The sequence below is a fragment of the Enhydra lutris genome, unplaced genomic scaffold, assembly GCF_002288905.1.
Source record: "Enhydra lutris kenyoni isolate GAN:26980312 unplaced genomic scaffold, ASM228890v2 scaffoldscaffold14, whole genome shotgun sequence".
NCBI classification, from domain to species: domain Eukaryota; kingdom Metazoa; phylum Chordata; class Mammalia; order Carnivora; family Mustelidae; genus Enhydra; species Enhydra lutris.
Window position 1 is genome coordinate 38,430,070 of NW_019154098.1, and position 24,792 is coordinate 38,454,861.

Sequence of the window (24,792 nt, forward strand, 5' to 3'; positions counted from 1 at the left end):
TCCATCCACATCATTGCAAATGGAAAAGATTTCATTCTTTTTAATGGCTGAGTAATATTCCATTGTGTATATATACCACATCTTCTTTATCTACTCATCAGTTGATGGACATTTGGGCTCTTTCCATATTTAGGTTATTGTGGATAGTGCTGCTATAAACAGTGGGGTGCATGTGCCCCTTCAAATCACTATTTTTTGTATCTTTTGGAAAAATACCTAGTAGTGAACCCCTGCCCATTATATAAGGATATCTCTAAAATTAACTCCACGTGGCAAAGTTAGTCCTTTTTGCAACTGTTAACTAAAGATGATCATCTAATTCCCTCTGTAGCAGTGGCAGCCCTACCTTACTACCAAAACAACAAGGATGAGAGTGAAAAAAAAATAATCAGTGGGCTTATGGAAAATAAAGATGCCTGGCTGATAGCCTCCTACAACCAAGTACCATCTCTTATCCCATAGTCACTAGTCATCTTGAGACCGTTCTCACATATACCCTTAATTTTGTAGACCAAAGAATACCACAGCAATAAGAAAGACAAGCAAACATTTTTTTAAGGGCTTATAACATGTTCAACTCCCAGGCATTCAACTTTCTAACACATTTTCAGGAATACTGTAACTTAACGTCACTGAATGTACATATATAATGTGTGTACACACAAACACTGCAAAAACAACTTGAAATCTGATCCAGTGAAATCAGTGGTGGCCAATACTAAGATAATGTAGAGTGCTACAGAAGTATACTCCAAGAGAACATAGCTCAATGGAAGGGGAGTCTCAGAATACTAGGGTCAATAAAAGATTTCTAAGACAGAGGTACAGAGAACTTCTAGTGTAAAATGAACTACTCTATTCTAGAAACTTACTCAAAAGATAGGGAATACTGATTCCCAGAATATAAATGTATAAGTGAGGCTAAATAAACAGGATTCTGGCAGAGCATTCATCTGCCCTCCTTTTTATTCACTTAAACACAAAAGCAGCCCAATCTGATTTATTACTCAGGATTGTGCTCATATGCAGAAAACAATTAGTACATTCTTAATTCTTTAAACTGTACTCACAGAAAAAGAATAATTATGGGGTTCATCAATTCTTAATAAATTATCACATACATACACTGTAACCTTTAATACTTGAACATGAATTCAAGTGAAAAGGAATCTTTAAATTCATTATTCATATCAATGCAAAATTCATACAGGGACATTTTAAAACTCACAAAATTCATAAATCTGAAGTCTTTTTACCCCAATTTAAGTATCAAGAAATCTTACTGGTATCTCTTAATGCAAATCTAACTCAACACATTTTTATTTTTAAGACACGGATAAATTTACTGTTCATGCCTTATTGGAAAGAAAATTTTTTAACAGCTCAAATATGTATTTCAGAACATACTGGAGGTGTTTTGTAGATGAGGGAAAATAAGCAGTTTGCAAACAGAGGAACAGAAAAAAGCATATCACTATACCACATCTTTTTCCTAAATAGTTAAAGAACTATTCAACAACTCCAAAACCCTTTTTATATGCACACCTGGGAAGAATACCGTATCCGTAACTTTGCTCAGAGTTACACTGATGTGGTTTCAGGCCAGATGTTTAAATGTTACAGTATGTACATTTTCTTCCCCTCTTCTAAGGCAGAAGTAAAGTAAGAGGAATATTTGACTTCACTCCACAAGAGACCTATTTAATAGTTTGGCGGTTATGTAAGTAAAGGTAGCTTGGCTAAGTCAATGTTGACGACATACAGAACGACATGATCCTAATGAGTTGGAAAATATTGGCTCTCATGAGAATAGACCAGATGCTACTGAGCTGAGAAAGCTACTGTATTATTGAATTTCATTTTTATGAGGTAAAATTTATTATTTAACCATTAAGGTATCCCACATGAAATCTTGCATAAAATACTTTTACAGTTACATTCTGGAAAGTAGATTTTTATTTTAACATTAAGACATCACTTAAATGAGGGATTCAAATGTCCATTTGATCACCTTCAGCACAGATTTTAAAGTCTGAAAGCAATTTTCCTATAAATATCAGATTAATGGAACTACACTGTGAACAAAACAATGAACTACCTGAATAAGGGAAAAGTGATAGCAAGTTCTTGTTTTCCTGAACAAAAAATAGCCATGTGTGATTTTCTATTTTATCTTCTGGAGAATGACAAAGGTTAGAATTTCAATGATTTGAATACTATCAGAAACATAAACAAAAATATGTAATTCAAAAATGCCAATTAATATATATTTAGTTCAAATTCTAACAGCTCTGCTTTATTCTTTATGATTTATTATCTTAATTAGATTCCTAATACTTGCTAGTTTTTTGTTACATTAATTGCTAATAGAGTAGCAAACTAATTATCTGACTGTATTTCTGGTCTCATTTACCAGAGAGAGAGTTTGATGTAATAGAAATTATAGTAACAGAAAGGTCCAAAGGACCTTAAGCGTAACCAAATTAATCGGTGAGTATCTATGGGATAATCTTTAAGAAAAACACTAACTTGTTCTGAGCATAAATTTTCACATGTGTAACACAGGATATATAACCTGCCAACATCAATATTACTGGTAAGAAGACAATGAAATTAATGCATGAGAAACATCAACCTAAAAAAGGTAAGCCAATTCGGATGATTCAAGTAAGTTTTACAGTATCCAGTCCCTACAGCATGCAGCTCACTAGAGGAAAAATGCATAAAATTAGATAAAAGGATAAGGTTTCAAATTTCTATTATCCCACCACATTGCAACACTGTTACTCCACTCCTCTTTGGAGTCTCTAGCAGAAGAGAGAATACATTGTTCATCATTAAGTTTCTGTGAACTAGGTGTGGCCTCATAAACAGCTATTTAAAGGGAGACAATGCACAGTTTCTTAGTAAGTCCAAAGAAGTACACCTAATAAATATCTTGAATTTTATTCTTCAGTCATCATGTTTATTGTTCATTAACCTATTTACTCTTTTGCCTTACTCTTTGAATTTACCTTTGCCCTATATCTTCCCAGCTCAAGCAACAGATCACCAAGACCCCAATTCTGACAATGGCTATCGCAGTCTCCAAGAACCTCGTATCCTAGAACAACCTCCACAGGTAGTATCCCCATATGTATGATTCCAGCAGGATTCAATACCCAGGAAAAGAAAAATCAATTCCACAAACAATATTTTGTACTCACGAGAACTTTATGAGTAGGTAATAAGATATTATCGCCATTGTACAGATGATAAAGTTAAATGAAACTCAATGAAACAAATGACTTTCCTTTAGACATATAATTAGTTACTGGCAGAATTTCCGTACTACATTTCAGTGCTCTCTCCTAAATTTCAATTATTAAACAAGGATAATATTCTTATCACCTGACATAGACAGTAGGACTTAAACTACACTAATATCTATAGAATACACAGATTATTAATATTCAATGCATAAATTAAGTCTCTAAGAAGCATAAGCATAGAGTTTTGTATTAGTTATCTTAGTATCTTCTCATTTTATTCTAATTTTTAGAAGACCTGAGAAAAAAGTCTTTGTAGCTTTTAGAACATGTATTATTGTTCAATATTCCCATTTTCTCTTAGACTCTTAGATAAACCAATCACAAAATAGAAATAACTGATTCAACAAACCAAAATCATCTCTTTTTATTGTGACATATTGTGACTGTAATATAGTCTGTTAAAGAAAACATCTTTTCTACCTAAAGGCATTTTGTAGATGTGATGCTTGAAATTAAATCTGATATTTCATTTCAGAAGCACCATTACTAATCCAACATTTAGAATGAGAAGACTGAGGCACAAAGTTGTTGTATATTGTTTTAAGAGCCAATGCAATTTAACATAACATTATTTTATTTTATACATACTTATTTAACAGCTTCAATTATTAGAAGGAAAAATACAGCATAAAATAGGCATTTTTATAAAATCAATCAAGATAATAAAACTGTAAAATAATTCTATACTTGTAAAACAAGAATAACATTATGTTTCTATCCTTAGTTTTCCTATGCAAAAATGCAGCATAAAGAGGACACATAAAAAACTTGACTACCAAATTATTTCCTTTGAGGGATAAATTATTTTACTACTTACCATTGACCATTCTTCACTAAGAGTCTTACGTCATTATAATCAGGGAACCAATAACCATATTTTCTTAGCTACCAAGATTTCAGAATAAACATTTTTCATTTTTAAAATTTTCCAGAAATGTCCTACACTTGATTACATACATATATTTCACCAGTGACATGGTGCCATACCCCAGCACATTTTCCAAAAAGACATACATATCTATACTGTATCTTCTAGGTAAAGAATTTTAGAATTTGAATCATGTCACTAATTGTTTCTTATCAAGTATTTTGAACTCTCTCTCTTCGGAAGAATACTATATTTTCTTTTTGTTATTCAGGCATTTCTCCCATCCTGAATTTCCCAAACTCAAAATTTCAAGGGGGAATTACACTTTAATTTAATTTAATTTAATTTAATTCCTATTATCACCAATGAAAAAGTAGAGCAATAACTGTATTTACTAACAATGTACATCTTTCATGTTTATAAATATAATAACCATAATACTTTTACTACATTATATGCATTCTATTTGATTATATTTTATACTATTCAACTCTTAGTAGTAACCAACAAAGTTATTTCAAACCCAAATAGTAAGTCACAACCTGGATTTAAATGAAGTGGTAAAAGAGGAACTCAATTATAAATCTTTCTAAAAATGACAAAAATCAGTGACAGTTCAGTTCAGATATGACAATTTTGTTTTGATGGTAGTAGAGATAACACACAGAAACGTCTTACTTGCAAGCAGAATATGTTGGAGAGAGAGGGAGAAGGGAAAATTTTAATCTAGAAGGTCAGCATCACAGAAATTGTTGGTCTTGTAATCAAGCTGAGTAATAAGAGCAGGAAGGATTCTGTGATGTAACAAAGTCTGAAATAATTAAAAGAGCAAAAAGTAAAAGAAAATGGACTGGGGCACCTGGGTGGCTCAGTGGGTTAAGCCTCTGCCTTCGGCTCAGGTCATGATCTCAGGGTCCTGGGATCGAGTCCCACATCAGGCTCTCTGCTCGGCAGGGAGCCTGCTTCCTCCTCCTCTCTCTCTCTCTCTATCTGCCTGCCTCTCTGCCTACTTGTGATCTCTCTGTCAAAAAAATAAGTAAAATCTTAAAAAAAAAAAAATGGACTAATAACAAAGAAGAAACAAGGCATCCTTAATGATAGTAAGATGCAATGTAAAGATATACCTAAAGCTACAATTAAGAAAAAAATAGACAAATCAACATCAGAAAAGTGAAAAGACAACCAACACAACTGCAGAAAATATTTCTAAACCATACTGATAAGGGACTCATATCTTGAATATTCTTACAGCTTAAAACAAAAAGATTAAAAGACCAATTAAAAAATGAACAAAGAACTTGAACAGACCCATCTCCACAGAAGATACATAAATAGCCAATAAGCACATGAAAAGATGCTCATCATCATTAGCCATAATAAAGATGCAAATAAAAACTACAATGAGGCAGCCTACTTCATATGTTCTAGGATAGCTAGAACCAGAATGACAAGTAATTACAGTATAGTGATGATGTGGAAAAATTTGGAACATTTACATACTACAGGTGGAAATATACAATGGTATAGCTGCTTCGGAAAATAGTGTAGCAATTCCTCAAAAGGTTACCTACAGACTTACTATATGATACAACAATTCTACTTCTAGATATACAACTAAGAGAAATGAAAGCATATGTCCACACAAAAAAATCAAACACAAATGCTTATGCCATTATTCAGAATTGTCAAAAATAGAAACAACACAAATGTCAATCAACTGATGAATGGATAAACAAAATGTGGTATATAGACACAAAGGAATATTACTCAACAATGAACAGAAATGATGTCCCAATACATACTACAATATAGGCAAACTTCAAAAACAACATGCTGGGCGCCTGGGTGGCTCAGTGGGTTAAAGCCTCTGCCTTCAGCTCAGGTCATGGATCCCAGGGTCCCGGGATCGAGCCCCATGTCGGGCTCTCTGCTCGGCAGGGAGCCTGCTTCCTCCTCTCTCTCTCTCTCTGTCTGCCTGCCTCTCTGCCTAATTGTGATCTCTGTCAAATAAATAAATAAAATCTTTAAAAAAAAAAAAAACAACATGCTAAGTGAAAGAATTCAGTCACAAAGTGCTATATTTCATATGGCTAATTTATATGAAATGTCCAGAACTGGCACATCTATAGAGACCAAGAGCAGACTAGTGATTGCTTAGAGCTGGGTAGATGGGAGGCTTGGGGAATAATGGCTAAGGAAAATGGAACTTCTTTTGGAGTTAATGAAAATGTTCTAAAATTAATATTGGTAATGGAAACAGAACTCTGAATATACTATAAGGTAAATACTATATACTTGAAAAGGGTGAATTGACCGTATAGTATGTGAATTATTTTTAAGAAGAAGATTTGAGTTCTTTAATTATTTTTAAAGTTATTTTTAAAAAGAATATTTGAGCTCTTTAACTAAGGAAAAAAATAAAAAAAGATTTGGAGCAACTGGGTGGCTCAGTCGGTTAAGAATCTGCCTTTGGCTCGGGTCATGGTCTCAGGATCCTGGGATCTAGCCCATCATCAGGCTCCCTGCTCAGTAGGGAGTGTTTCTCCCTCTCCCTTTGTCCCTACCCACCCCTCAGCTTATATGTACTCTCTCCCCTTCTCCCAAATAAATAAATTAAATCTTTTAAAAAATATGATCATTTCAATAGATGCAGAAAAAGCATTTGACAAACTGCAACATCCATTCACAATAAAAACCCTCAACAAAGTAAGTCTAGAAGGAACATACCTCACCATAATAAAGATCTTATATGAAAACCCACAATCAATACCATACTCAACGGGGAAAAACTGAGAGCTTTTTCCCTAATGTCAGGAACAAGACAAGGATGTCCATTCTCACCACTTTTGTTCAACATACCACTGAAGTCCTAGCCAAAGCAATTAGACACATAAAGAAATAAAAGGCTTCCAAATCAGTAAGGATGAAGTAAAACTCTATTTGCATATGACATAATACTATATATAGAAAGCCCTAAAGATTCCACCTAAAAGCGACTATAATTCATAAATGAATTCAGTAAAGTCACAGGATACAAAATGATCATACAGATATCTGTTGTGTTCCTATACACTAATAATGAAGCAACAGAAAGTGAAGTTAAGGAAAAAAATCCCATTTATAATTGTACGCAAAACAATAAAATATCTAGGAATAAACTTAAAGAGGTGAAAGATCTGACTCTGAAAACTATAAAACACTGATGAAAGAAATTGAAGACAACACAAAGAAATGGATAAACATTCAATAGTCATGGGTTGGAAGAACAAATATTGTTAAAATGTCTATACTACCCAAAGCAATCTACGCATTTAATGTAATCCCTACGAAAATACCAACAGCCTTTCTCACAGAACTAGAACTAACAATCCTAAAATTTGTATGGAACCACAAAAGACCCTGAATAGCCAAAGCAATCTTGAAAAGGAAAAACAAAACTGGAGGCATCACAATTCCAGATATCAAGTTATATTACAAAGGTGTAGTAATCAAAACAGAAACATACTAGCATAAAAACAGACACATACATCAATGAACAGAATAGAGAACCCAGAAATAAATCCACAACTCTATGCTGAACTAATCTTCAACAAAGCAGAAAAGAATATCCAATGGAAAAAAGATGGTCTCTTCAACAAATGGTGCTGGGAAAACTGGACAGCAACATGCAAAAAGAATGAAACTAGACCACTTTCTTACACCATACAAAAAAATAAATTCAAAATGGATGAAAGGCCAAAATGTGAGATAGGAAAACCATAAAAATCCGAGAGAACAGGCAGTAATTTTTCTGACATCTTTTTAGATATGTCTCCTGAGGCAAGGAAAACAAAAGCAAAAATAAATTTGGGGGATTCTGTCAAAATAAGAAGCTTCTACACAGCAAAGGAAAAAATTAACAAAACTAAAAGGCAACCTACAGAATGGGAAAAGATATTTGCAAATGACATTTCTGCTGGAGGGTTAGTATTCAAAATATATAAATAAGTCATAAACTCAAAACCCAAAAAAACAAATAACCCTGAAAAACAAATAACTTTGAAAAATGAGGAGAAAACATGAATAGACATTTTTCCAAAAATGACATACAGATGACCAATAGCCACATGAAAAGATGCTCAACATCACTCATCATCAGGGAAAGGCAAATTAAAACTACAATAAGAGATCACTTCACACCTGTCAGAATGGCTAAAATCAACAACACAAGAAACAACAGGTGTTGGTAAGAAGTAGGGAAAGGGAAACCCTCTTGCACTGTTGGTGGGAATGCAAACTGGTGCAGCTACTGTGGAAAACAGGATAGAGGATCCTCAAAAGGTTAAAATTAGAACGGGGAACCTGGGTGGCTCAGTTGGTTAAGCTGCTGCCTTCAGCTCAGGTCATGATCCCAGAGTCCTGGGATTGAGTCCTGCATCGGGGTCCTAGTTCCATGGGGAGTCTGCTTCTCCCTCTGACCTTCTCCCCTCTCATGCTCTCTCACTCTCTCTATCTCAAATAAATAAATAAAATCTTTAAAAAAAAAAAAAAGTTAAAATTAGAACTACCCTATAACCCAGCAATCACACTACTGTGTATTTACCCAAAGAATACAAAAACACTAATTTGAAGGGATACATGCATCCCTATGTTTACTCCAGCATTATTTACAATAGCCAAACTATGGAAGCAGCCCAAATGTCCATCCATAGATGAATGGAGAAAGAAGATGTGGTGTGTGTGGATGGATGGATGGACAAATAGGAATACTGCTCAGCCATAAAAAGGAATGAAATCTTGCAATTTGCAACAACATGGATGGAGATTGTATAATACTAAGTGAAATAAGTCAGACAGAGAAAGACAAATACCAAATGATTTCACTCATGTAGAGTTTAAAAAACAAAACATATAAGTAAAGAAAAAAAGAGAGGGAGACAAACCAAGACAAACCAAGAAAAGAGAGACAAACTTTTAACTACAGAGAACAAACTGATAGTTATCAAAGGGGAGATGGATGGGGGAATGGGTGAAATAGGTGATGTGAAATAGGTGATGAGGATTAAGAAGTGCACTTATTATGAGCACAGAGTAATGCATGTAATTGGTGAATCACCATATTGTACACCTGAAACTAATATAACACTGTATGTTAACACTGGAATTACAATAAAATTTAAAAAAACAGAAACAAAAGTGGACCAGTGGAATAAAAGTAAATTAATCTTTAAAAGAAAAAAAGAAAGAAACCAAGGTACAATGTTTGCAGCATAGGGGAAGGAAATAAACATGGGCAAAGGCATGAATATGGAAAAGAATGTCATGTTTTGGAAGAACAAGTAGGATATAATTAGTATAATGGTAAACCCAAAGTAAAAGAGTAGTGTTGACTTGTATCGTGTTAAACAACTAGCCATCTAAGAAAAAAGGATAATGTAGGAGAATGTTATCAAACCATGATTATGTCAATATAAAAAGAGGGAAAAGCCACGAGGGTGAAGGATAAGAGAAATTGGATGCTGTGGATTATTAACCATCAATAACAAGACAGCAGATAGCCTAGTAGGTAGGTAAGCTAGAAGCACAAGATTATGATGGAAGGTGAGACACAAATGTTGAGAAGTGCATGGCTTATAACCAACTGTAGAATGGAACTTCACATGTTATGAGAATATTAAGTCTGAGAGGCCCAAGAACATACATTGCATAATAACTTCACTAATGTAGTAAATGAGAATTCGTTGTGATGTAAAGCAAAAGATCACATGCTTAAAACAAGCATATTAAACAAAATTTAATAGTGCTGAATACTGCCTATTGACACCTCATAGATGCAAGATAATAAAATGCTAAAACTTTACACATTAAATATGTACCTCTTGGATCTTAATATAGAAAATTTGAAAACACAATACTATAAGCACTCCACTAAGAATATAATAAACAGAATTAGATTTGGGGAGTGCAAAAAGATATAAGAAAACTTGACACTTGGAAATCTGGCCCTTTAAAAATGGTTTAGGTAATCCTTTTAATTCATTTATTATCAATTTTATAGCTGCTTAATTTGATTTAAAAAAAATTCCTTGGCAAAGAGGGAAAACTTCCTAACATGATTCCATTTTCCTCACTTCCTCTAATCTGAAAAATTATTTCCACTAATTTTAGGTTTCTCAATGACAAAACATCAGATTATGAATCAGTTAACCTGCAGTCACTTGTCTGATCCATTTCATAATATCTGTGCCAGTATTCTGTTAGGACAGAATATTTTCAGAGAAAGAAATTTTAAATAAGATGTTTTATGATAGCACAATTCATTTGATAAATTCAGAAAAAGAAATATAGAATTAGTTCGGTTAGAAAAAAGGGAAATTATAGCCATAAATAACACCATCATCTACCTATTAATATGAATTTTAAGGCGATCTAGGCCAGTTGACAAAAAAAAATTTTAAGTAAAGGTAGGTTAATATTGTGAGACAATAAACCAAAAAAGCTCTGGAGAGAACACCACTTCAGAAACAGAAATTTGACCCCCCCAAAAAAAAAAATTAGATAATTTCAGAATATGATAAATGCTATGGCCAATGAAGGCCTGACTGTAGGCCTTATGGGTAAGGACCTAAAAGAACAGATTTTGTACAGTAATTCCACGTAAGATTATGGCCATATGAATGGCAGTAACATTCAGGTCCATTCAGGCTGCTCTAACAAAATACTGCAGACTGGGCAACCTATAAGCAATAGAAGTTTATTTCTCATTCCTGAAGTTTGAAGTTCAAGATCAAGGTGCCAGCATGGTCAGGTTCTGACAAAAGCCTCTTCTAGGTTGCAGACTGGCAACTTCTTGGTGTGTCCTCACATTGGGTTAGGGCAAGGGAACACTCACAAGCCTCTTCTTAATTTCCTAAGCACTCCATCCTCACGATCTAATAACCTTCCAAAGGCCCCCAATTACCTAATACCATCACATTTGGCATTACAATTTCAACATAGAACTTTGGGGGCATAAAGACACTCAGATCATAGGATATAATAATGCAGTCTACCTAAATATTCAACAATTGAAATAAAGTTTTTTTCAATGAGATAAATTAATGTAACAAATATCACCTTTTTAATGTGTACAATTATGTGCAATTTAGCATATTCACAAGTGTAAAAAGTTCAACACTTCTAATTCCAGAACATTTTTACCACCCAAAAAAATATAAAACCTTACCTCTAATAGTCACTCCATTACTCCTTTTCCCCAGACTCTGGCAACCATTAATCTACTTTCCGTCTCTAAGGATTTGCCTATTATAAGCATTTCATATGAATGGAATCATAATATGCGACCTTTTGGCATCTGGCTTCTTACACTTAGGAAGGTGTTTCAAGGTTCATCCGCATCATAGCAGGTATCAGTACTTCATGCCTTTTTACATTTGAAAAATATTCCACTGTACAGATATAGAAGAGTTTTGTTTATCCATTCATCAGTTAATAGACCTTTGTTTTGTTTCCACCTTTGCTATTAAAAATAGTGCTTTGTGATCTCCTTTCTATGTGGGATCTAAAAGTGTTTAATTCATGGAAGCACAGAGGAGAAATAATAATGGTTACTAAGGGCAGGAAGATGGATGAAATGAGATGTTGGTCAAAGGGTACAAAGTTGCAGTTATATAGAATGAGTAAGTCCTATAAATATGATGTACAGCCTCACATGATGATTACAGTTAATACTGTATACTGTACACTGGAAATTTGCTAAGAGATTTTTTATACTCACATGACATTTTAAAAAATAGTAATTGTGAGGAAATATATAGGTTAATTATCTTGACTGTAAGTAATCATTTCACCCCATATATCAAAACAACAATATGAATACCTTAAGTATATAAAATTTTTAAAAAATAATTACATGCAAAAAAAAAATGCTATGAATATTCATGTATAAGATTTTGGTGGACGTAGTATGTAGTCCATTTTGTGTGTATATCTGAAAGTAAAATTGCTGGGTCATACAGTAACTCCTTTTTTTTTAAACTTTTTTTTAAAAGATTTTATTTATTTACTTATTTATTTTTAAACTTTTTTTAAAAGATTTTATTTATTTACTTATTTATTTTAGAGAGAGACAGCATGCCCCTAAGTGGGGAGAGGAAAGGGAGGGAGAGAGAGAATCTCAAGCAGACTCTGCGCTGAGTGCAGAACCAGATGTGGGGCTCAATCTCACAGCCTCAAGATCATGATCTGAGCCAAAATCGAGTCAGATGCCTAACCAACTGAGTCACCCAGGCGCCCCTCAACATTTAACTTCTTAAAGATAATGTCCACAAGTTTTTTCTCCCTAAGCAGCAGTTATCTTTTAAGCGATTAATTCAATATCAACATACAATTCCAAAAAGCAGAAATGGAAAAAAAAAAAAAAGGAATAGCAATTTTTTACAAAATATAGTTTAAAAAGTACAAAAAGAGACAAACAGTAAGATAGAAACAAAGTCACAAAACAATCACACCAACCTAAATGGATTAAATTTACTAGCTAAAAGACAAACTATAAAACTTCATTTAAAAAATCTACCTATGGGGTGCCTGGGTGGCTCAGTGGGTTAAAGCCTCTGCCTTCGGCTCAGGTCATGTTCCCAGGGTCCTGGGATCAAGCCTTGCATAGGACCCTCTACTCAGCGGGGAGCCTGCTTCCTCCTCTCTCTCTCTCTCTCTGCCTGCCTCTCTGCCTACTTGTGATCTCTGTCAAATAAATAAATAAAATATATTTTTTTAAAAATCTAGCTATATGTTCTTTCCAAGACATACACCTAAATCATAAAAAGTTTTTAAGTAAAAGAATGCAAGAAGTATGGGCAATGCCAAAGAAAAGAAAGGTAACTGTTAACTATGATAATACAAGAAAAAATAAAGTCAAAACTGAGTTACTTATTCACTGCATTTAATAAAAGAATATAAAAGAATCGATTAAAAAAGAGATTATAAATATGTATGTATGTGTGGTAGGAGAGTTAAGTGTTCATACATACACTAAAATTTGGGTACTACTTCAGAAGATTCAAAGAATTTAAAGGCCTTTCATAAGCCCCAAGTTTAACAGCTTCTAGGCTAATGAAACATTTGCCTTGTCATTCTTTATAGAATCCTAAAAACCTGACAACACAAAACTATATAAAATTTTATATTAGCCATTAGACTTGTCAAAAAAAGGCTCTAATTATAATGCTTTTTTATTTTATGTTTTTTAGAATTTATAATATAGTCTCCCATAGTATGGTCTGAAATTAAAACCTTCAAAGCATCATATAAAAACAAAAAGCCAATGTCTTATTTTCATAGGCAAGTGAAGTAGGAAATTCACAGGTTATTATTTGAAAGGATGATTACATTTAATAAAAATATTTTCTTCTTTAAAAGCTACTTTTGTGTTACTAACAAAAGAAAGATGATTATTTTAAACTGAGACAACTAAAAGAAGTGAAACTTCTGTAAATTTTTTTGTTTACCTGAAAAGTAAGTGTAAGATAAAGATAACATCTCCTATGGTGGCATCAAAGCAGACTTTTTATATGTAGTAGTAAACTTAACCAGTCAAGGTTTAAGACTAATGTTTTTCACACAAAACAGATAATTTGTGGGGGTGGGAAGACGGGTAACTGGGTGATAGACATCAAGGAGGGCACGTGATATAATGAGCACTAGGTGTAATATAAGACTGATGAATCATTGAACTCTACCTCTGAAACTAATAATACACTATACGTTAATTAATTGAATTTAAATTTTTTAAAAAGGATAATTTGCTTACCAAGTCTTAAAATATTATGATCAAGAATTTTACTCATATTTGCCAGCATAATCAGGCATACTATAATTATGCTTGATTTGGCTATCATTTCAAACATAGATATTACATTGATCCCCTTGGAAGTTATCCATGTAAGGCGAGAGGGTTAACTGTGCAAGAAGTTGGTAAAAAAGAACATCCTGAAAATATATCCAGAAATTGGCAGGGAATGAAACTGAATGGCTTACCTCATATCCTGAATTTTACACAGAAGCTGTAAATATCCACTTGCACAGAAATTTAGTACACGATTTAAGTTCAGCAGGCTATACTTATGAATTTGAATAATAAAATATTAGTCACCACCAATAAGAATTTTCCAAATACTTGCCAAGAAGATTGTGCTCTTACCTATAGTTTGGAAAACTTCATTCATCAAAGCTTCATTCACTGACAAAGAGTTGACATTTCCAATGTGAGACCAGCTTTGATATATTGCTTGGAGCAGAAGTGTCTGTGCTCTTGTAGCTTGAATTGTGAGATTTGGAAGTTCAAATATACCTTCAGTTACAGCAATCTGAGATCTTTTGGTCCTGCATAAGAAAAGAGAAAGAATAACAGTATAATAAACACCATTTACAAATAGCAACATAAAAAATGAACTAGGCTGTAAGAAAAAAAAAAGCAGACATTCAAAATAATCTAAATATAACTAAATCAAATAGATATGCAACTCCACAATTTAAATTTCACTATTTCAAAAACTCTTACAATAAAAAATATAAATATAAAAATAATGTCCAGACATACACATTCATAAACACACATATACTCTGTTCAATTATAATTTTTCAACCTAGATAATCTTCAAAGATAACAATGAAAATAATAGTAGTTAACACTTAAGAAAATTTACTACCAGTTCTGCATTGTTCTAAATATCTTAGAGTAAAAATACAAAAACTTATATACAGGGATTCTAATCCAGAGCCCTCTATCCTACTTCTCTCATAGGTCTTTATGAAATATTTACATTATACCCAGGTTCCTATTTGACAGTAAGAGAAAAGTAGAACATGAAATAGGAACTGAAGAAGGAGCAATTTCATAATGTGTGTAGACTTTAAAAAAAAAAAAACAGATCTAATTCCAAGCAAAACTTGAGCCGACTTGAAGGAAGTTAAGAGCCAGGTAAGTGAATATCTCTAGAAAGTGATTCAAGCAAACGAATAGTCAATGAAAAGTTCCTGAGGGAGAATTGGGCTGGCAAGTCCAATTGCAATGACAAGAAGGCCATGTGGTTGTTGCAGCCTGATAATAACCTAATAATAACCAAATTCACTAAATCAATTGTTCTTCTACGGGTTCTACCTGTAAGAAATACCTGAATAGGCTTTATACAGCCACTGATCTTGAGATTTCATCTAAGCCTGACTCCAGAGTGTTCAGTATCCTGAATTTATTTTTATTTTTTTAAGATTTTATTTATTTGACAGAGAGAGAGAGATAACAAGTAGGCAGAGCAGCAGGCAGAGAGAGAAGAGGAAGCAGACTCCCTGCTAAGCAGAGAGCCTGATCCAGGGCTCAATCCCAGGACCCTGAGACCATGACCTGACACAAAGGCAGAGGCTTAACCCACTGAGCCACACAGGCGCCCTTATTTGTACTTTAAATCTCTAATCTTTCACCCTACTTTCAAAGTTTTTCATATAAGGTACTGGATGCAGGACATGAACTTTTAAAAATCTATTGTCCACATATGGCTAAATCACTTTTTATGCTTTTAGAAAAAGATTTACATAAACTTTACGGAGCATCACTTTCCTCTTTAAAAAACAAGTACCAAAAAAAAAAAAAAAAAAATTAAATATATAAAAAAATATATATATATATATAAAATAACCCCTACCCAATCTACCACAGTTAACTGTGAAAATCAATAACATTTAATATTTAAAATTTGATACAAGAAGAGTCTTTGCTAAAATCTGAAGAGACAGGAACTGTCTTTACATTCAGGGAATTCAGAGTCCATTTGTAAGACAATTAAACCAGTAATTACAATTTAACATAATAAATGCTAAAACAATGTTACATAAACGTTCCTGTGAGATACACCCAGGAGAAGGCTGGAGGAAGAATGCAGGTGTTTGATTTAAGCTGAATCCTGAAGAATATGAATCATTTCATTAAAAAACTTTTTATTTAAAGAAAAAGCTATTCCAATTCAAAAGTAGTCCAAAAACATTACAGAAAACTTACAGACTATGAAAACAGACATGACCAATAAACATGGAAAAACTCAAAGGCTCACCAGCAAAAAGAGGAAATTCAAATTAAAACAACATAGGACTCTTCTAATTTGTCAGATTAGCAAAACCTCTCTGCCTCTAACTCATCTTCTAGGACTATCTGAAAGGAATTTTCATGAATCTAAAAGAATACTTACACCATTTGTAATACTTTTAACACTATTTGCCACAATATTTAAAATATTTAAAACACCCTAAGCCCGGACAATCTCATTGTTGAAAAGCTAACATGAAATAATGGGTGAGTAAAAAGATACATAGTTGCATTACAATGTGGTCACCCATACATACAAGTATGTCTGCATGTGTCTGTATGTTGACATTAAAAGTTCTGTCTAGAATTTTTTAAAATTTTTTTAAGATTTTATTTATTTATTTATTTATTTATTTATTTATTTTATTTATTTGACAGACAGAGATCACAAGTAGGCAGAGAGGCAGAGAGAGGGGGAAGCAGGCTCCCTGCTGAGCAGAGAGCCCGATGCAGGGCTCGATCTCAGGACCCTGGGATCATGATCTGAGCTGAAAGCAGAGGCTTAACCCACTGAGCCACCCAGGTGCCCCCTGTCTAGAACTTTTAATAGTTATTTCTGTAAGATAAGAGTGGAAGATGATTCATGTCATCTTATCCTTTCCTTATATAAATGTCTATATTGTTTGGCTTCGTCTTTTGAGAAATCTGTATTATGTTTAGAGAAATCTCTTTTTTTTACTTTTTAATTTAAATTACAGTATTTCCAGAATGAATTAAGGAAATCATAAACTATGTCAAATGAATTAATTTCATAAATCATGTTTAAAATGCCAAGATACTGGGGTATCTGCATGGCTCAGTCAGTTAAGCGTCTGACTTGATTTTGGCTCAGGGTCTTGAGTTGGAGCCCTACAAATGGCTCTACACTGGGCATGGAGCCTGCTTGAGATTCCCCCTCTCTCTCTCTCTGCCCCTTCTCCCCCGTGTGTGTATGTACACAAGTGTGCGTGCTGGCTCTCAAAAAAAAAAAAAAAAAAAAAGCCAAGATATGAGCATTAGATGTATCAATCTACCTCCACTCCCTGATCCAACACTGGATTATCAATTTCTTACCTCCTCACTGAAATAAACTTCACTTAAAACCTCCCTAAGAGGAATGGCATCAGCAAAAACAGCAGAGTGAGGTACACTAGTCTATCTCTCCGTAAAGCTGCAAAAATCTGGCAAAACCTCTCTAGAGTTAACTTTTTCAAAACTCTGGAAACTAACTAAAATCCTGCAACAAACAGGGAACACTTAAAAAAAAAAAAATGCTGCTGAATCTCAGACCAGTGAGTTTTTTGGTATTTTTACTTACCCATGTTGAATCCCCTTCCCCTCAGCCCAGCAGTGGCATTTAACAGTCCACATCCCCAGTACAAGTAAGTAGTGGTTAAGAGAGAAAACCTTATTCAGAAGGAATTGTGGTTTTTGCTTTCACTCGTCTGGTAGCTACATGGAGGATCAACTCAATGAGCTTACTTTACCTCTTTTAATTCAGAACTCTCCCAACACTTAAAAAAACAAAAAAAAAAACAAAACAAAAAAAAAAAAAAAACCACCCTGGAGCATTTGTAGAAAACATTTACAGCCAAATGTATTACATTAGCCTTTACTTCCTGGGACAAGGGATTAAAAAAGGGGGGAAAAACAGATTAACCAATATCTTGGGAGGAAAGTCTGGGAAGTGCTGCTTAGAGAATAAAAAGCTTAAAAAGTTTCAATGTCTTCCTGGGAATACAGAAGGCCATACACACACTCGGCTTTTGCACTAGCAAAGCGAAGACCAGAGAAAGGCCTGAGGCTCTCACCTCCCACTGACTTTCACAGTCTGCACAAGAAAAGAAGGCAGAATTGTCAACTGCCTGGTTGAGTTTTGAAGGCATTCCCAATCGGAAACCATGGAGGTCACGTGGCAGTAGATGAAATATTCACAGAGCAAAAAGAAAGACTGTCCATCAGTAATTACATTCCAGCAAAACTATCCTCCAAAAATGAAGCAGAAGTCTCAAGAAAGTTAAGTCCAAGACCAGAAGCCTTCACTGATGAATTCTACCAAACTTCTTTCAAGAAGAATAGCAGAAGTCCTTTTCAAACTTATGCAAAAAATAGAGGAGGGAACTTAATTCCTTCTGTAAGGCCAATGTTACCCTGAAACCAAAGCTAGACAAAGATAGGAAAATAACACACCAATACCCTTGTGAACACAAATGTAAAAATCCTCAGTAAATACTAACATATCAGAAGAAATTAAAACATTACACAATGTGACAATTAGTACTCTTCCCAGAAATAGAAGAGTGGTTCAACATAAGAAAATCAATCAATGCAATACACCATATGTACAGAAGGGGAAAAATCATGTACATCTCAACTGACAGAAAAAGCTTTTGACAAATATCCAATAGTCTTGCATGATTTAAGCACTCAACATACTAAGAATGAAGACAAATTCTTCAACATGATATAGGACATTTATGAAAACTACACAACAAACATCATACTTAGTGACAAAAGACTGAAGGTTTGTTCTCTAAGATCAGGGAAAAGGAAAAGATCTCTGTTTTTGCCATTTATTTGCCATTTTATTCAACATTGCAGTATAGGTTCTAGCCAAGAAAAATAAGTAAAAGGCATTCAAAGTGTAAAGGAAGAGTGGCATCTGGATGTCTCAGTTAGATAAGCGTCTGCCTTCAGCTAAGGTCATGACCTTGGGGTCCTGGTATTAAGTCCCAAATCAGGCTCCCTGCTCAGTGGGGAGTCTGTTTCTCCCTTTTCTTCTCTTTCCCCCACTCATGTGTGCACACTCTCTCTCTTACTCATATAAATTAATAAAATCTAAAAAAAAAGTGTAAATGAAAAGGTAAAAATATCAGTACTTATAGATAATTTTATATATTGGAAACCCTAAAACGCGCACGCACACACGGCACGCACGTGCGGCATGCACACACACACACATACACACACCCCTGTTAAAGCTAATAAATTCAACTGAGTTCGAAGATACAAGGTAATTACAAAAAATTAGTTATATATTTACTTAAAATGACAACCTGAAAAGGAAATAAAGAAAATAATTCCATTTATAATAGCAACAAAAAGAATAAAATACTTATGAATAACTTAACAAAGAAGTACAAGACTGTTGCCCTGAAATCAACAAAACATTGTTGAAAGAAATTAAAGAAGGGATCTAAATAAATGGTAAGAGATGTTTATGGATTGAAAAATTGAATATTATTAAAATGGCAGTAAACCCCAAACTCATTAATGGATTAAATTTGATCCCTATCAAAATCTCAGGTGTCTATTTTAAAATTGAATAATCCTAAAATTCATATGGACTTACAAAGAATCCTGAATAGTCAGGAGTCTTGAAAAGGAACAAGTTCAAAAGCTAACACTTCCAAATTTCAAAACTTAGTACGAAAATAAAACAGTGCCATACTGGCATAAGGATAGGCATATAAATCAGTGACCTAGAACTGTCAGTCTAGAAACAAACCCCTATATCTATGTCCAATTACTGATAAGGGTGTCAAGACCAATCGATGGAAATGCATACTCTTTTTTTAATTGATATAGAGTTAACATAAAATATTATATTAGTTTCAGGGGAATAACACAGTAATTTGCCAATTCTATTCATTACTCAATACTCACTACAGTTAAGTGTAATCACCACCTGTCACTAGGGAATGAATAATCTCCTGGAACAACTGGATATCCAAGTACAAATGAAGTTGGACCCCTACCATACTGTATATATGAAAATTAACTCAAAATTGATTAAAAAAACCCTAAAACTATAAACTCTTAGAAACAGCTATAAATATTCATGATCTTAGATTAAGAACAGTTTCATAAATATCATACCAAAAGAAAAGCAAAAAAGGAAAAAGATATATTTGACTTCATCAAAATTTAAAATTTTGTATACCAAAGGCTACTATTCAAAAAGTGAGAAGATAATAAAATGGAAGAAAATATTTGTAAATCATATATGTAAAAGAGTCTACTGTCCAGAGTATGTAAAGGACTCCCAACTCGGGGCACCTGGGTGGCTCAGTCGGTTAAGTGCCTTCAGCTCAGGTCATGATCCCAGGGTTCTGGGATACAGCACCGCATCAGACTCCCTGCTCAGTGCAGAGTCTGCTTCGTGCTCTTCTCTCCCTCTGCCCCTCCCCCAACTCATGTTCTCAGACTCAAATAAATAAAATCTTAAAAAAAAAAAAAAGAACTCCTACAACTTGACAAGAAGATATACATCCCAATTTTAAAAAGTGAACTAGAACAGGGGCGCCTGGGTGGCTCAGTCCATTAAGCGTCTGCCTGCAGCTCAGGTCATGATCTCAGGGTGCTGGGATCAAGTTTCCGGTCAGGCTCCCTACTTAAAGGGGACCTGCTTCTTCCTCTCCCTCTCCCCTTCTCTACTGCTCATGCTCACTCTCTCTCTCATGCTATCTCTTTCTCAAATAAATAAAATCTTTCAAAAAATAATGAACTGGAACATGAATAGACATTTCTCCAAAGAAGATACACAAATGGCCAATACACACATTAAGAGATACTCAACATCATCTGGGAAATGAAAATCAAAACTGTACTGAGCTGCCACTTCACCCCACTAGGATGGCTATAAAGAAGGAAAAAAAAACAGAAAATAAAAATAACAAGTGTTGGCAAGGATGTCGAAGAATTGTAACCATCATACAATGTAGGTAGGAATGTATAACACTAAAGCCACTGTGCAAAACAATCTGGCAGTTCATCAAAAAAGTAAATATAGAGTTATTATACGACCCAGCAATTATATTTCTACATATATACCCAAGAGAACTGAGATCAGGTTCATATAAAAATTCATAAATGCATGTTCATAGCAGCATTATTCTCAACAGCCCAAAAGTGGAACAACCCAACCAAACAATCCAACTGAAAAATGGGTTAACAAAATGTGCTATATATCCACACAAAAGAATATTATTTGGCCATTAAAAGGAATGGAGTAGTAATAATTGCTATAGCACAGATGAACCTTGAAAGGATGCTAAATAAGAGAAGCCAGGCAAAAAATGCCACATATTGTATGATTTTGTTCATATGAAATGTTCATGGAGACAGAGTTTCTTTTTTAGAGTTTGAAAATGTTCTGGAATCAGATAATGACAATGACTGCAAAATGGTGTAAAAATACTAAAAACCAAAGAATAGTACATTTTAAAATAATTAAAATGGTGAATGTTGTATAATGTGGACTTCATCTCATTAAAACAAAAAAATCTCCCTCAAGTAGTCAGAACTCTGTTCCTAGGAACAGTGGTCTAAGTAAATATGCTTTCTCTCACTCAAAAATATCAAAACAACAACAAAAAAATCACCCAGCTCTCTTAAATAGCATGCCAGGCAATTTAAATATACAATTGCACATTAATAATACACAGACCACCTTATCCATACAATTTTCAAATATGTAATAGCAATATGTAGCTCTACCTGGATTTACCCTTTAACCACAATCCTGATCACATTCTGCCAGAAAGCCAACGGACTGAAATGAACAGACCAAGAAACAAACATGCACTGAATAAAAGATTCTATAACCAAACAGGTAAAATAGCAGGTATTAAAAGAAATAGAAGGAAAAACAAAAAGGACCCAATACACAAATTTATAACGTCACTGTTGTTCCTTTTGCATTCTTAACAATGCAACCATTTTGTAAATTACTGTTTTTATAAGCATTTAAAAATAAGTATTTCTCTCTATATTAAGTTCTCAAAATTCCTGACCAAAATAAATGTATTAGTGATAGCAAGTAAAGAAAAAAAAATTTGGAACACCTACAATATAAATTGTACAATTAAACTACTCTATCTTTAGTTAAATACACTATAGAAAGTCCTATAGAGTAGCAAGAGCCATGTTCTTATAACTACAGCAATAATCTTTTATAAGGCAAAATTAAAGTTGGGATTCTTTTTATAAGTGAGCCTTTACTATTTCATAACAAATTAAGCTACTGTATATGGTATTTTAACTTTCAAGCCATCATATGTTACATAAAATGGTTCCCAAACGGGTAACATGGACTTGAATACAAAGTTAAACATATGCAAATTCAAAAAGATTAATTTATTCTACATTTAATAATACCCAAGGGTAGGGAGCAATTCTCTCCTTCAGATTCAATTTAACATCAAAGGAAATAATCCACTTTGTACAAAAGCCAGAATTCAATAATAAACAAATAAATTGTATCATACACGTAGGACATGTTTTTGTGGTTTTATTTTCCAGATGTAGCCGACCACAAATAAAAGTACATTTTATTATGCTTCTGCTAAGTACTCCAGTAGCATTTGAACTAAAATAAACTATTTAAAAATAACTTGGCCAAAGATGGTAGGTTATACAATATATCTGTTAGTATCAATGAAGAGAGGTTTCATTCCCTTTTGTTTTGGTCAATTTTGAAATATTTCTAATAGGTTAACAAATATAAAAAAATAATAAATACCCATGTGTCCACTTCATCAGACCCAATTCATCTAACCATAAGATCATACCACATTTGCTTCAGAAATTTCTTAACAGACCAACAGTTTTTACAACTTTATTTATGCTATTTGGGAGGCTCTTTAAAATGTAGTGAATATGCACAATAAAATAAAAATTTCCTTGTGGTTTATGCCACTATATATTTATTTAATTTTTTTTAAAAAAAGTTCAATCAAGTTCATATGAAAAATATCTAACAAATTCTGAAAATACCTAAAAAAAAATCACTAAACCAACTTTTTAACACATAAGTTGGTAAAAATAAAATTATTTTAACTATGCCTATTTCACATATCAGAGAAGTCCTAGTCTGAACATATGTTCACTTTACAGAATAGGTTTAAAAACTATCAATTCAAACATTACTCTCTAGGGAAAAATAAATCCTAATGTAACTAGTGAAATAAACAACTCATTAAAACTCAACTTGGACAAACTCCAGAATAAATTGAGGGAAACAGAAACAAGTAGGTCTTGATTGTGTAGTAGCAAAGATTGAAAATGAATATGCCCTAATTAACAAATACTTTAAAAGACTCTGCTTGTACCATCTGCTGACAAATCATAATAGAGAGCTGATGAAATTTCTGGACCAATCTGGCATTTCTTTAAAGAAAATTCTACCTTCAAAATTTTAAATAAAGAATGTGGAAATAGTTTTTACTATTCGATGCAAAGGAATTAAACAATTGCCATACGTACACTTGAGGAACAGCCATCCATTCTCTTAAAATCAACACACCTCACAGCAATTGAAAGAATATCCTCAGCAACAGCTGGATCTAAAGATTTATATAGAGTCCCCAAATGCAGAGTTTGAACCTACAAATTGGTTCCAAAAATGTATTTTTGTTATTACTCATATCCTGTACAGTAAAATAAGATTAGATCACTTTTTCCAAAACAAAATGAGTATAAAACTTCACCAACTCAACTTCGAAATAAAGCAGTTTAAAAAGCTTACAAATTTGTATTTAGTTCTGTATACCTTACACAACACATCAGTACTCGATGAAAAGGAAAAAAAAATGTTTTAAATTAAATAGTAGGTAAAATGAAAGGTTAAAACTCCTCTTTCCTTCTTCTGATCCCACTCCACCCCGATACATAATTACTTATAAGTTTAGTATATACAACTATAGACCTCTTTTGATTTTATGCATTCATATATACTTAAAATTTTAATGGATGTGTGTGCTTATGTATGTGTGTTTCTGTGGGGGGGGAGTGTCTATAGTATGCTTTTTTTTAGCTAAATGACATTCTCAGAGATTAAGCTCTTTCTACAGTAACACACACTTCCACAGTGATCTTATGCATACTTCATAATAGTTTGAATCCCGTTTCACATTCATCAGCACTGTGTCAGAATATCCCTTTCACAACATTCTCACCAGTACATTTTTTAATCATAATGACTATAGCATTTGCAAATAACTATAAAATGCAAATTATATCTTGTTATATTTAGATTCGAAAAGTTCAGCATTTTTCAAATTTCTAAAATACTACTTCAATTTAAATATTAAATAAAAGAAAAAGTTAACACTAAGATAAAAATCAATTTCTGATTATTATAATATGCAATGTCCAATATTGTACAATGAACTATGGGTGGTAGCAAACAAAATACAAAAGGAACAAAATGTTGTCCCTTCATTTTCTCATCATCTCCTAGAAAAGTTATTCAATATAAACAATTCACCTACTTAAGTAAAAATGTCTACTCAAGAAAAAAGAGAAGGGAAGTGTGTTTATAGAATATACTTTATGTATGTAATAACATTCAAACACAACCTTAAGAATTCTGATTAGAAAAATCACTAAAATTTTAGTCAAGTTCAGTAATTAAAGTCACTGTTTTTTGTTTTTTTTTTTCCTTTGGCCAAGAGCACATTTTACACATATTATGTAAGTAAACAGGAAACAGACTTAGTTGTCAAATACATAATCTAAAA

The 24,792-nt window shown here is 33.3% G+C and overlaps 1 protein-coding gene across 5 annotated transcripts in view; it reads right to left on the bottom strand.

Moving 5' to 3' along the window:
• Positions 1-24,792, bottom strand: part of LOC111146810 (vacuolar protein sorting 13 homolog B) — a 755,552-nt gene that overhangs the window by 595,353 nt on the left and 135,407 nt on the right. For all 5 annotated transcript variants that reach the window (XM_022502501.1, XM_022502502.1, XM_022502500.1 and 2 more), the window contains one exon: positions 14,357-14,538. In XM_022502501.1, coding sequence (XP_022358209.1) covers positions 14,357-14,538 — 182 coding nt within the window. The remainder of the gene's footprint in view (positions 1-14,356; positions 14,539-24,792) is intronic.